The sequence below is a fragment of the Orycteropus afer genome, unplaced genomic scaffold (assembly GCF_000298275.1).
Source record: "Orycteropus afer afer isolate SDZICR_OR568_19922 unplaced genomic scaffold, OryAfe1.0 scaffold00404, whole genome shotgun sequence".
In the NCBI taxonomy this organism is placed as follows: domain Eukaryota; kingdom Metazoa; phylum Chordata; class Mammalia; order Tubulidentata; family Orycteropodidae; genus Orycteropus; species Orycteropus afer.
Window position 1 is genome coordinate 1,376,323 of NW_006921991.1, and position 14,765 is coordinate 1,391,087.

Here is a 14,765-nt window from a genome sequence, read left to right on the forward strand (position 1 = left end):
TTATATGTGCTCACCATAATGTCTTTAGCTCCTTCTGTAAAACCCTGGCACCTGGTAGGCACTCAATAAATATTTGCTGAATGCATGAAAACTGGAGTTAGATATTGTTGCTATTGCGTTTCTCCTTAAACGTGTTCTGCAGTTGGAAATGAGCAGGGACACAAATACTGTTCTTCCTTCCTTCTCCTTTTCCCACTTCTGTGATGGAAAGTTATGCCTATGTTAGCAGCAGTTTTGTTTTCATTACCACATTTTATAATGTTTAGGATAATTGAAAGATGGCATTTGATGATCAAAGAGTGTTGCTTGGCAGTTTATGACTAAAGAAGTTTTGGTACTGGAAATGCATTGTTAATGTTAACTGTTGAATTTGTTTTTCCATTAGGTCGTTCACAGAGACTTGAAACCTAGCAACATTCTTTATGTGGATGAATCTGGTAATCCAGAATCCATTCGAATTTGTGATTTTGGTTTTGCAAAACAGCTGAGGGCTGAAAACGGTCTTCTAATGACTCCTTGTTACACTGCAAATTTTGTTGCACCAGAGGTAATTGTGTGAGAGTTTGCTTGCAATATTATCAGTATATGAAAAAGCCATTTACTCTGTTTCGTCTGGCATAATTAATAATACGTGATTGAAGACTTACTGAACAAATAATTAGAAGAACATGCTAACCCCTTTTCTCCTTGAGTTGGTAGTTTATCCTCTCACCATTCCACTAGGACTTGTAATCCATCTCTTGTCCTAATTTCTCTCTTTCTGCATAATCAGTTTTCTGTGGCGTTAGAAGAAAATGCCAACCCCTTTTCTTCTTGGGTTGGTCACCAGTACCCACTACTTGTAATCCATCTCTTGCCACAACTTCTGTCTTTCTGACTAATCACACTTCTGTAGCCATCTGCTTTCACTAAAGTTTTGTGCCTCTGTGTGCCATTCAGCTGAAACTGGGTGACACTCCTCATTCCCTAATCCCTTTTCTGTTTCCCTGTTATGTCACCATCTTCCTGTTTTTTCCACAGGCTAACATTTCTTGTTTAGCTTACGACTTCTTTCATCTCCTGAAACCAGTTCTGCCATTCTAGCCCAGGCTTTCATCCCCACCCCACAGATGACTTCTGTAAGCTAGTAGGTGCAGGCTTTCCCCACTTCTTGTTCTGTGATCATTCCTGACATAAGTACAAAGCTATGCAAGTCGTCTTCCACCACTATTTGATGAAGTTCCTCATTTTTCTAAGAAAGTGTAGTTCCCAATTGTATTGTACGTATGTATGTAAAGCAAAATATATATAAGTATCAAAAAGGTAATAATCATTAACCCTATGAGCTGGGCAAATACAGTAGCCAATTTTATTGTTAGAACAAATGGTTTACATACAGTAATTTATTCTCATTGTGAGTATATGAGGTGAATAATACTTTGGTTGGCGTTCAAGCAACCTGATTCTTGAAATTACCGTGCATTCCCTCCTTGGAATGTTTTTCTTTCAAAATCTGCTCTCAGTTCATCTTTGGAAAATCAGCCATGATTAAAATCTTCCTTAGACTTAACCTTCAACTGACTCCTCATCTTCCATTTCCCATTTAGTCACCCCAGTCATAACTTTGAAGTGCTCCTACAGTCCTCCTTCAACAACATTTCTCCACAGCCAAACTGTCACCAAAATCTTCCCATTCTGAATCCTAAATATTTTAGACCTCTTTTCCCTTACCTTAGGTGTCCAATCTATACCAAGCCCATCCAGCTTTATCCAGAGAAATGTTTTCCTGTTTCTTATATACTGCATCATGCAACTCTTCACAGCCTTTCACATAGTTTGGTACAAATTGCCTTTTATTGGAGGTCCTTGTCTCTAGTCTCTATTCTTTCCAGCATTACTCCATTCTTTGAGTATCTTTAGTTTTTCTGTTCAGTGCTTCAGTCACATCTGATTGCCTACAGGAGAAAAAAAAAATCTAAATTCCCTAACAAAACACTTATCAAAGCCCTTCAGTCTCTCTACTGTTGACATCCTCTGCTTACAGCCCCAGCCCCACTGAACTTCTTATCTAGCATTAATCATCTGCTCCCCGTTGAATGTCCACTGCCCTCCCCCACCTCTCCCTTTTGCTTACTGAATTCTTCCTTACAGGTCCAGTATGAGCAGCAGCCTGCCCTCTCTCCCCATATCAAGAAGATGTTGCTTACTCACCTTTATACCCACAGAACTTTAGATATAATTCTGTTATAATACATATCACATTGAATTGCTACCTATTTATATGTTTATTTTCCCTGCCAGATCCTGATTTTCTTAAGGGCAGGAAAAATTGTTTTGTCACAGTTCATGCCCGGTAGTTATGAAGTTGTTGAGTGAATCAAATTACAAACATACATACATATACACTGTTTTGTACTATATCATTTTTCTAGGTTATATGTCTTCTTAAAAGTATTGTTTTATGTAACAATTTCAGTAGCCCCATACAAAATAGAAATTCATTAAAATAAGACACTTAAGTTCGATTGATTTTAGATTCCTCTCTGTATTTGCATATCAAAATTAAATTTTTGTCTCTATAAAGTTAGTATTTATTACAGGTTCTAGAATACAATTAATATATTACCTTATTTATTAATCATGTTTTATTGAAGTTTTTCTTACATACATTGATTTGGGAGATATAATTCCATTCCCAACCTATCCAAATCTATGTAACAAGCAGTGTTGTGGGAATACTAATTTCTCCTTCTCCAGGTTTTGAAACGACAAGGTTATGATGCTGCTTGTGATATATGGAGTCTTGGTGTCCTCCTCTATACAATGCTCACTGGGTGAGTGGGTACTGTATGTTGTAAGCATTTAGCCCTTGATATTTGGTTGAAATTATCTAAGTCTTTTAATCTCTATGTTGTTACATCTTTCTTTCCATGTTTTTCTTCATGTTATCTAATAGATACAATTAATTACTGTCATCAGTTTTCCAAAATGTATTATTTATTAATATCTTGAAGTCTTAAAATGTTTCCATACTTTTTTCTAGTCTTACTTGTTATATCAGAAACATACTATTTTAAACATTTTATTGTATAAGATGTCACATCTTAAAATATTTATATTCTTGTATCTTAAGACTAATTAGTATTTCCTAAATTATACCCATGCTTCATGGATCTTCATTTTCTAGATTTTTTCACTTCAGTAGATTTTCATCATTAATAATTTAGTAATATTATGAATTATTCAGAGCACTTTGGGGCAATGAATGTAAACATAGGTACGAACTAAAAATGAAAATTTACTCATGAACATTTTAATTTTATTCTATTAGTTACACTCCTTTTGCAAATGGCCCTGATGATACCCCAGAGGAAATACTGGCACGGATAGGTAGTGGAAAGTTCTCACTTAGTGGTGGTTACTGGAATTCTGTTTCAGACACAGCAAAGGTGAGTGTGACTTGCTATCATAAACTTTTGAGAAAATAATTTTCTATAATCCCTGGTAACAGGAATAAATTAGTTAGCAACTTTTGGTTACAATGTAGTATTTTGAAGTGATATTACCAAATGACTTGAACTCAAATGCACAGATTTCATAAACACTACCAGGCTAACTGCTCTGATAAAGACTGGTGGAGCCCCCAAGACCATGGCCCTTAGACAACTGTCAAGCTAGGAACTGAACTTAACCCCCGTGACTCAATTGTCAGCCAAAAGATAGGCAGGCCTATCAGGTGAACAGTGATACCAGGAGGGTATGCACTCATTAGAATAATCAAGCATACCAGACCAAGAAGATAGCAGTTGCCCAGGAATAGAGCAAGAAAGGTGGGAAGGGATGAGAGAAGGAGGGTGAAGGAAAGAGGAAGTGGGAAGAATGCTGTTACAGTATATGGATTTCTGTAAATGTCACAAAATAGAATGTATGGATTGTTGCATGGAAAACCAATTCACTCTGTAGACTTTCACCCAAATCACAATTTTTAAAAACATGGCCAATTTTTTGTTTGTTTCTTTTCCTGAAGATAGTGATTTGGCCTTACTTACTACTAAGCTCTTTTTCACTAACAAACATGATTAATATTAATGGTAGTAGTCTTAACACTTTATCTAAATTATCCTATTTAATCCTTATATAAGAACACTGTAAGATGGGTCGAAGTATCTCCATTTCGTAAAAAGAAACCAATGTCCAGAATTTTAGTGACAATTTGTCCATGGCACTTTAAACTAAATATCTCATCCCAAAGCCTTTGTTCTCTAGAATAATGACACCACGTTATCTGCAGTCTTATTCGCATTCACTTGCATTTCAGTATGCTTACTTGACTCCAAAAGAGATTAGAATACAGACACAAATAGAACACATGAAATTGTACCCAACTCACAGCTTGTCATAAATTCAATAGTTATTGCTAATAACTTTGACTACTACATACAGTTAAGACTTGTAATTACAAGCATGCTGTAATGATGATGACTACACACAAAATTGGCAGGTTGGGTTGCTCTGTCAAGTTGATGTGTACCTACAAGAGCATGTTGCATATGTGAATGTCATCACTGAAATAATTTATATGTGTCATACGTGGCTTGGACAAGAACGGGACCATAACTACCATTTATAAAGCACTTATTTGTCAAGTACCATACTAATGCTTTTCCCTCCACTATTTCATTCAGTCCTCACTGACCAAATATTAGGAATATTACTTGTAAGGCTTTACTTGTATTATTTCAGGTCATGAATGATGGGGAGCTAAACTAGAGCAGTTGTAGTAAGATTTGAACCAAGTGCCTAAGAAATTTAGGAGGCAGTATAGACTTGGTAGTTTATTGGACATAAAAGTAAGATAGAAACAGATGTCAGGCATTCAGTCGGTATTGCTGCCTTTGGTAAATGGGTTTTTTTCTACCTGAAGCACTGTTTCCCCTTCTCTTCTCTAATCTAGCTCTTGCTTAACCTCAGAGCTTGCCTTCCCTTTTTGTTTTGTTTTGTTCTTTTTCTTTTGTGGTGTGTATTTATTTAAATTTTTACTGGGATTTGAGTGAAAGTTTACAGACCAATTTAATTTTCCGTACAGCAGTTCATACACATCTTGTTTTTGACACTGACTGCAGTCCCATGCAAAGTAACAGCTCTCTTCCCATTTCCCTCCTGTAGTCACCTCTTCCCTGTGTCCTTCTTTCTTGCCTATGCATTATTGTTCCCCTAGCTGTCTCCCTGTACAAACACTGCCCTTCTGTCCATTGATCATTCTAAGGAGTGTATCTACCTGATATAAATGTTTACCCTATATGCCTATCTGTTGTTTGGCTGGAAGCCACAGGAGTGACTTGAGTTCAGACCTGAAGGGTAACTAGGACCCTGACTTAACTGGAAGCTTCATGAAATCAGCATTCATGTCAGTCTTGTTCATTTGTACCCAGTGCCTTGCAGAATGCCTGGCCTTTAATAGATACTCAGAGATGTTATCAGACTCTAATAAACCTGGTATTTTTTATGATTTTAAGTTTTGTTCCCCATTGTTCTCTCCCACTTCCCAGGATCTCCTGCACTGATCCCTTTCTGAGTGGTTGACAGAGGTAGCTCTAGGATCCATCTAGCTCTTGTGGTCTCATAGTCATACAGGCTGAGGTTTGCATTGTCTACTATTCCCCTGGACTAATTGTTTCCATGAGTCTTTGGTTTTCTTTATTCTTCTTTGCTCTGGATAAGGAGAGACCATTGTTGCAACTTAGATGACTGCTTGCAAGCTTTTAAGACCCCAGTCTCTACTCACCAAATAGGATGTAGAACAGTGTTTTTGTGTAGTTACGAGTATTGAGCTTGATGTCCCCTTGGACCATGGTTCCAATCGCATAGGTCAACAACTCTGCCTTCCTCTTAAGAAATACCTTGTAAAGCACCCCAATCAGTTTAGGTCAAGTGTGTCTCTATGTTCCTCCAGCTACACCTCATATTTATTCATCCCATCAAAGAACTTCTTACTTGCTTTGTCATGGCTTCTTTGTTTTTCTCAAATACATACCCAGGGCCTTGCAGAATGCCTGGCCTTTAATGGATACTCAATAGATATATTTTGAATGAAAAAACTAAAGTGGTAGATGGTTTTTAGCTTGGGTGCCTATTTGCAATTTATATCACAATATGTTAACTTTTTAAAAGTAAAATTAGAGCTACTTCCATAATGATACTGCCTCAGAAACCCAAGGAGGGGTTGCTATGAGTTGAGTCCAACTTGATGGCACATAACAACAATAATGTGAATATATGTTACATGCACAGAAAGCATTTGGATAGACTGTTCACAGTGATTATCTCTTGAAGGGTGAGATTATGGGTGTTCCTCATGTTCTTATGCTTTTCTATGTTTCTGTAATTTTTTGTAAATGTCTATGAGTTGCGTTTTAAGTAGAAAAATATTTAAAAGAACTCTACAGTCTTTTGGGGTATATTTAGAGTCCTCTAATTAAATTCCTATTTTTGCTCATTTATGTTCTGCTTTTCAGTATTACAAACAGCATAAAAAAGAGCCAAAGTACTTAAAGGTACAAAAAATGTTGGCACCCCTGTCAACCACTCAGAGGGGAATCTGTGTAGGAGAGCCTGGATAGAGGGATAGAACAATGTGGAACAAAACTCAAAATTATAAAAAATAAAAATGTGACCAGGTTTGCTGGTCTGATAGAGCCTAGTGAAACCACTGAGACTATGGCCCCTGGCTGCCTTTCAGGTCTGGAATTGAACCCACTCTTGTGGCTTCCAGCCAAACAAAAGACAGGCATATGAGCTGCACATTTACATTAGGTAGATACACTCCTTGGAGAGATCAGTCATAGGAGAATAGAAGAGTTGTGTATGCACAGGGAGAGAGTGCAGAGGGCAGGAGTGCATGGGAGGGAAGGACACAGGGAAGAGGTGGCTATGGGGAGGAAGTTGTAGGAGAGCTGTTGCATTGTGGGAAATTGCAATCAATATCATGAGACAGTGTATGCAAACTGCTATATGGAAGATGAATTTGCTCTGTAAACTTCCACCCAAACCACAAAATTTAAAAAAAAAAAGATGTTGGCAGATCTGCTGTTTGTAGTGTATCAAAATACTGTTACTCAGTGGGGACAAAACTGACTGAGGTACACCTTTTCCTGACTTACCAACATGTTGTCCAACACTTCTCATTACTGACAATAGTAAACACTCTACTATCTATTGTGTGCATTAACATCATACATCTGGCAGGAACAAATGCCGAGGTTCAAGTCAAGAGCAACACACTGATGGTAAGGCTCTGTGTCACTTTGGCTAGGCCATGATTCTCGATGGTGTGACGGTTTTGTAATGATGTAGTCCTCCTCCCATTTGTGATCTGAGGTGATCACCCTCCATTTTTGCATAATATCAATTTTCACATAATAAGCTGGGCTTTGGAACCTACCTGTGTTGTAAATGACAAGTGTGTGTATTATTACCAGACCAAATTGCTTTGAGCTAGAAAGTCTGTCACTAGGAAAAAATAAGTTCCTTGGAAGCTTTAAAAAAAAAAACATTGTGCCAACCAGTACCTAGTGCTAAAGAAAAGTGGGCAAATATTTATTTATTTATTTATTTATTTTTAATTACTATGACCATTGCAGGACTTGGTGTCAAAGATGCTTCATGTAGACCCTCATCAGAGGCTGACTGCTGCCCTTGTGCTCAGACATCCCTGGATTGTCCACTGGGACCAACTGCCACAGTACCAACTCAACAGACAGGACGCACCCCACCTAGTAAAGGTGTGTGATCCCATTAAGTCAGTACTGGACGGGCAGTTCTACCTAATGTGGGTCACTATGAATCACAAACAACTTGTCGGCAACAGGTTTGGTTTTGGGTTTTGTTGAAGTAGGTATTTACCATAAATAAGGACAGAGAAGCTTACGGATTGCCTCACTTTTCTTTACACTCCAGTTGCTTCTTAGGTCCTCTGGAAAGTAACCTCCTTGAGTTAGCAGTGACAGTACACAGGTTTCCAAAAAGCAACCCTTGCTGCCTTTCATCCTAAAGATATGCAAAGAAGTAAAAAGAGTCCTTAGAAAAGGAAGACTGCTTGTTAGGAGCCTACCCTGCCCTCTCTCCTATATCATTTCAACCTCCGATGTTGGTCCCTGCCATTTTAGTGCATTCTGGGCCTTTGACCACTGTGATTGATTTTCACTATGAGCTTTATCTGTATCAGTTTGCATATGATGAAATGATCTGAAATCTACATTTTGTATTTTGGGTACGTGAGACTACCCCATGTCATTTTTTGTTGTTGCCTTTCTTTCCTGCTCTTAGGGTGCCATGGCAGCTACGTATTCTGCTTTAAACCGTAACCAGTCACCAGTTTTGGAACCAGTAGGCCGCTCTACTCTTGCTCAGCGGAGAGGGATTAAAAAAATCACCTCAACAGCTCTGTGAAGTGACCTCAGTGAATTACTTGGTACCATGGTGTAAGCTGATAGCACAAGTTCTGGCGACAGGTAGCACATATCTGAGAGACACCTGCAAGCACACACTGTCCCAGCTGGTACCCATAATGCTGCTGCTCCTGCTGCTGCTCCTGCTTTCGTCTCTTCTCGCTTTAAATGATTGTTAGCAAGTTAGATTTTCCTGGAGCTTCGAATGGAATGAAAATGGAAACATGATGGAGATATATTCACTGAATCAACAAGAAAAATGAACACATGAATACCACCTAAAAATACACTGAATAAAGTACTCTACACCATATAGCATTATTTTTATAGGAAATATTTTATGTCCCTTAAATATTCTTTGTTAGTTTTAGGGATGGACAGTTTATGTTAAGCACTTAGCTTAAACAATCTGTTTATATTAGCACTGTATCCTTTGTGCCATCCAACATTTTGTATGTTTTTGTAAACAGTTCATATACAGTACATTTCTGTACTGCTTTCTTTAATGTATACATGCCTTGTTTAACTTGGAATCTATTATTATTAATCAGTCAATTATTAAATCTGGTTAAATAGTTCACCTGGATTAACAGTATTGTTGGACAGCCCTGAAAATGGCCAGATTGTGGAACAGCTGTTGAATGTAATCCTTTCAAAATGTACATATCTTTCCCCATGTCTGTTTCACTGGTTTGTGTTTGTTCCTTAAAATCGGGTGCTCTGTCAGACTAACCTAGAGAGCTGCAGGGGAGGGAAAGTTATCATATGTGTGTGGCATGATATCAAGGGTATACCTATGAAGTTAGTCCATATGCTTTGCATCTCATTTGAGTTCTTTTTCATTAAAGAAAGTCATCCTTTCATTTTAATCTTAAGCATTAAGTATTTGGCATATAATTTGAAATTTTGACAATATCTATCAAGGGCCTTTAAGAATCATGGTGAAGAGATTGGCAATGAAAAATTAAGCCACAGGTAATTAAGGTGCCATTGGATATTTCATGTTCAAGTGGATACTCTATATTAAACATTAATTTGAATGGAATAAATACCACACACCTCTATATTAAATTGGGTTTTAAACTTCATTATTCTAGGGAATAAAACATTCTTGATCAAACCCTATCTGTTCTAACCTGAAATCATAGCTAAGGTAGGCTAAGTGAATGTTCATCATTGAGTGTTTTCTGGATCCTTTCTGATGATCTATAGCCAAATGATGCTGCTTCTGAATTCAGAATTTATTAGTTTTCATAATGGTCACCTCCTCTGCTTAGATAGCTGTATGTATTCATTATCTACGTATAATTTGGTAGTTGCCACAACTTTATTTGATTAAAGAAATCTCTACCTGATATTACCTGTATCTTTGCCAAGCTGCGGAGAATGCGTGAATACATCAATACATCATGTGAAAGACATGAAGAAGAAAAAATGTATTTCACTTACCTCATCAATAGTGTGCCCAAACAGATCTTTTCTTGTTCATGTACTTAAACCATTTACATCAGACACCTTTTTATTCTGGTAGAAACTCTCAATCATCCCCTAAGAGTACAAAGCAGAAAGAATGTAGTTTACTGTTTTGGAAGCCATTTGTCATTCCTTAATTTCTCCTCTATACAATTAAAGGGAAAGTCTACAATGTTCCTTTTGCCCAAGTGACACAAAATAATTATTTCAGAGAAATCAAATGTTAAGTTTATCTAGTAGATTAAAAATATAGAGGAAGATTGCTATCAGAAGATGTAGATAAAGTTTTTTTAAAAAAACCATTCTTGAGTATATGGATTATGGATTCTATTGAAGCTGCTTTCCTTAACCTGGAAAGAAAGCTTTACCTGGCCCCTTCCTTCATTGTTGCAAATCATTCTCAGCCAAAATGTTGTCAGTTTAAAAATGTTAAGTCTGGGCAGGGAAAAAAGATTTTCAGATATTTATTGACACTGATGTTACTCCAAATGTGTATAGCTATATTTTCCATCATAGTCTTTTAAAACTGGGAGTAAAAGTATTAACCCTTCTAACTTATCCTGGTCCTGCTTTCGCATACTGCATGTAAAGAACCAGAGACCCACAGCAAAGACTAGAATCCTTAACTTCTCAATTCATTATTTTCCCTCATAACAACTTTCTGCCTTACCAACATATCACCACCTGACCACCAGTTGCTTGAGTTTGAAACTACTTATTTGTTGGGGCAATCCTCAACAGCTCAAATAATTCCAAGTGAAGGCTTTCAAAGATAACACCAATTTCCATAGTCAAGCTGTCAGTTTTATTGGAGAAAACAATTTATATATTCACAAAACTGAAGGCTTTCAGCCAAAAAAGCAGTCTATGAACATAGTTTATTTCATCTGCTTCTGGCTTACAGTGGAACAGACTTGGCCAACAATGTCCTCCAAATATAGTGCTTGTGATGAGTTAACTGTTCCATTAATTTCTCTAAGTCCCATCACCCAGGCCCCTAATGTGGTGGTATTGAGGCATTTGTAGGCTTCCACCTCTGATCAGTTGGTGCTGCTAGTCATTGGGGCTTCTCCCAAGAGGTTACGATCCTGTCTTAAAGATCTTTCATTGTGAAAGAACAAACTACCAGTCATCTTTTACAAACATCCTCTTAGTTTAAAAATCCAAAATGATAGATTGCATTTAACATTGCCAAGGCACATACTGGAATCTCCTAATTACAACACCATGTATCTTTCAAATGATGGCGCTAAATGAAGGTAAGTGATTTTTTTGGGGTTTTTCCCCCTTACAAATCATTTTGGCTCTTTTTGTTTTATAGTGGTGTCTTTCTAAACACAATAGACCCCTGACTTTAAACATTTGACATGGACGTAATTTATTCACAAGCAGCCACAAAAGTTTGAAGAAAGCTAAGTTTGAGAAGGCCCAATATCAAGATGCTGTGAGGCTGGCATGTGGGAAAACTCTCTTAGTGTGTGGAGAGGGTGTGGTGTGTATGCAACCGAGCATCCACATTTTACACGCAGTACTCTCCAAAGGCGGCGGAATCAGTCTATCTTTAAGAAGTGGCTGCTCTTCAGCCCAGGGTTCCTCCTGGGAGGTGGAGCTGACCAGTCAGCTTTGCCCTGAACCTTCAACCTGGGCAATAATTCAAGGGGGGGTTGGTGGTGCAAGTTGCTTCATGAGGGGGACAGAATGGGTTCGGTAGTAAAAGGAATGGACTAGACTCAGAATGAGATAGAAATTAAAATCAAGATTTGGTACAGAAGTCCTTTAAGCACCATGGAGGCCAGCAAAACTCAATAAAGCTTTGATGTGTACTTGCTGGTGTTTTAAAAATCATGACCTAAAGTTTTCAACTTGCTTTATTTATTATGTAGAGAACATAACAGCCGATGGTGGCATTTAGCCTTTGAGATTCATTAAGTTCTTGAGACAGATCATCTGAGGAATGTAAAGGGCCAGAAAAGATCCGTTTCGTGTGATAAACAATTAACAGTGGGTTCCACGGCTGACCCTCGGTGCTTAAACCAGGAGGTTACAATCTAGTCCTAGAGGTCTGTCCTGAAAAATCCAACTGCATGTGACTAATCTTAAAACTGGATGTGTACTTGGAGCCTTACTTTATTCACAGATACTAAGTTGACTTAACTCAGTGTGTTTATTTTCATTTAAGGAAAATAGTCCTCCATCTCCAGAATGCTTACATTTACAGGTCTCCCCAAGTGACCATTGGTGGAGACCAATTAATGAAGGAACAAAATTAGCTCTTTTGGAACTGTGGTATTCTGCAGAGCTACACTTACCACTTTTTCCAATGAGGAGTCTACATAATTCTGAAGTAAGGATGGCCAAGAATTTGTATCTACAGCGTTTTATGTATTTTTGACACTGCTGTATTCTGTGTGATCTAATGACTTGTAACTGGTTCCAATGTGACTGAGTGTTCTGTAAGAATCCTAGTAACAAGTCGACTTCATTTTCTTAAGCCTGATATCCCAATCAGTCTCACATTTGCCATTTTGATTTCAGTCTTTTTAACTGTTCATAAGGGCATACCAAGGGTTGGGATGAGCGCCTACCTCCTACCTCTTAAGGCACTTTGCTCATTATATTTGCCATATAACCTTGAAGTGCATGATAAGCTGTTTCAATGTCCATGACTTCTCCCAGAGCAACTAGCAGAGTACATGACATTGAATTGAGATGATTGGAAAGAAGAATTTATAGACATAAGTTCACGGGTGTGAACCTCAAGAAAACCTTTAGAGCACATGAGTCCGTTCTATGTATCTGAGTAGAGAATCTGATAGTCCTCTCAAACTGGGTTACTTCAGCATCTAATGGAAGTGAAGCTCTTTATTCCCATTTTCATTATAGTACTGATTGAACCCTATACTGATATTTTCAAACAAGTATTTAAAAGTTTTAAATACAAAGCAAGGGCATAAGTATAAAGAATCTGGTTTGTGTTTGTGTGAGTACTCTATGATCTAAAGCTTTACTTTTTAAATAAAAACTTTAAAAAGCTTCAAGGTATTGCCATTCCTTAGCATCCTGAATGACTATGGGTGATGAGTTTTTTCTTAAGATTATGTGCATTAATTAGGTTTATCTTAACTCTTACCCTAAAGAAAAGGGAAATGTACACCTGAGGGATGTGATTATTTTACATTTTTTGGCCATGGGTGGGAATAGGGTGGAAATCTACTTCAGTTTTTTAAAAAGAAAATCACAAATATTTTTCTACTATTGTATATGATCTTACTTTCTACTAGTTTCTAGTAAGGCATGCCAGAAGCCCAAGGTCCCATATCATGAGTTCATATGTATTGTATCTTTTATCGGTGGTTAAATCGCATCAGATGCTTTGCACTGCTGCCATAATTATGAAATGCTTGTAAAGGATAAAATATCACTGAATAAATTGTTGAAGAATCTAATCTGGGAAGTTTTCAAATCATACTATTAGTGTGTAATTGAAGCTCTTTCTGATGTATCCACAAACCATCCTGGAACAATATTGCTTGTCTTCCTGTCCTAGAACAGGTTTTGTAATCTTTAAAAGAAATGAAAATTTATATAATAAAGTTTCAAATAAATGCAAGTATGTCCTTTTTTTATCAGATTACTTCAAGTATATGATAGATAATACCTTAATAGCAAATTATTCTCACAAAGTATAAGTTTTATGAAATTGGATTAATAGAACTTAAAAACAGGAATGTTTTGGAGTTAACAAGAAGTGCAAAATAATTTTTATGCATAGTCTTGGTTAGCCCAACGGATTTGTTATATCAGATTCACATAAATCATAGATCTGAACCTAGTACCACATTTGGTTAGTAATTCAAAGGCTACGAGTACTCACTAGGCAAAGATGAAGCATTGGTGGAAGAGCCAAGGCTGCCAGCTCAGCTCCAAAAATGCCCCTTTTCTCACTAGGATGCATTTGGATTCAGAGTTAAAGGGTAAGTTTCCTTCTGAGCAATGTGTGCGGAGATGTTGAAACAAAAGCAGTCATTTCAGTTCTGTAGCAACCCCCTTTTGCAGTTAGACAAGTTTAATCACTAGCCCCCATTCTCCAGTTGGTCAAGTCTCATAAATCCATCAATTCCAGGTTTCACAATAAATCATTTAGATAGACCAAGTGTATCCTGCCAAAAGGATTTTGGAGAGGACTTGCCATTTTCTTTTCCCTGGAAAATACCATTAAATCAATTGCAATTGAGTCAACTCTTGATTTGTGGCAACCTCATGTATGTGGAGAGTAGAACTGTGCCCCATAGAGTTTTCAATGACTGATATGTGAGAAGTAGATGGTCAGGCCTTTCCTCCAAGTTGCCTCTGAGTGGACTCAAACTGCCAGCCTTTTTATTAGCAGCCAAGTAAGTGCATTAACTCTTGCACCACCCAGGGACTCTGAAAATACCATTAACACACTCTTCTGGTTAGCTAGTGCCGCTCTGACAAGAAAATACCACCAATGGGGTGGCCTTAACAAACAAGAGTTTATTTACTTACAGTTTGGATGCTTTAAGTATGAGTTTGAAGTGCCAGGCTCTTAGGGGCTGGGTGAAAGCCCTTCAACCTTGGGGTCCAGCTCTGCCTCCTGCTCCCGGCCCACTGAAGCTAGAGGCATTTCTTCATTCAGACAGCTGCTGGCTGCTGAGGCAGACACACCCACAGTTAAGTAGTAAAAAGGCACACAGTCCAAATGTTACCAAACCACACGGCAGGCCATTCATTACTTTAAGTCCATTGTAAGTCCCAAGGTTGGCAGAGCATGGCAGGCTGCTGGATGACACAGCTACATGCAGAGTACAAAAGTGCCATAAGCTAGAGACCATTCCCAAAGCTGCT

At 37.8% G+C, this 14,765-nt stretch overlaps 1 protein-coding gene across 1 annotated transcript in view; it reads left to right on the forward strand.

Annotated features, from left to right (window-relative positions):
• RPS6KA3 (ribosomal protein S6 kinase A3) overlaps positions 1-8,427 on the forward strand; it is a 131,143-nt gene extending 122,716 nt beyond the window's left edge. The window contains exons 22-26 of the mRNA XM_042782663.1: positions 385-547; positions 2,737-2,813; positions 3,311-3,428; positions 7,620-7,760; positions 8,305-8,427. Of these exons, the coding sequence (XP_042638597.1) occupies positions 385-547; positions 2,737-2,813; positions 3,311-3,428; positions 7,620-7,760; positions 8,305-8,427 (622 nt within the window). The remainder of the gene's footprint in view (positions 1-384; positions 548-2,736; positions 2,814-3,310; positions 3,429-7,619; positions 7,761-8,304) is intronic.
• The last annotated feature ends 6,338 nt before the right edge of the window (positions 8,428-14,765 follow it).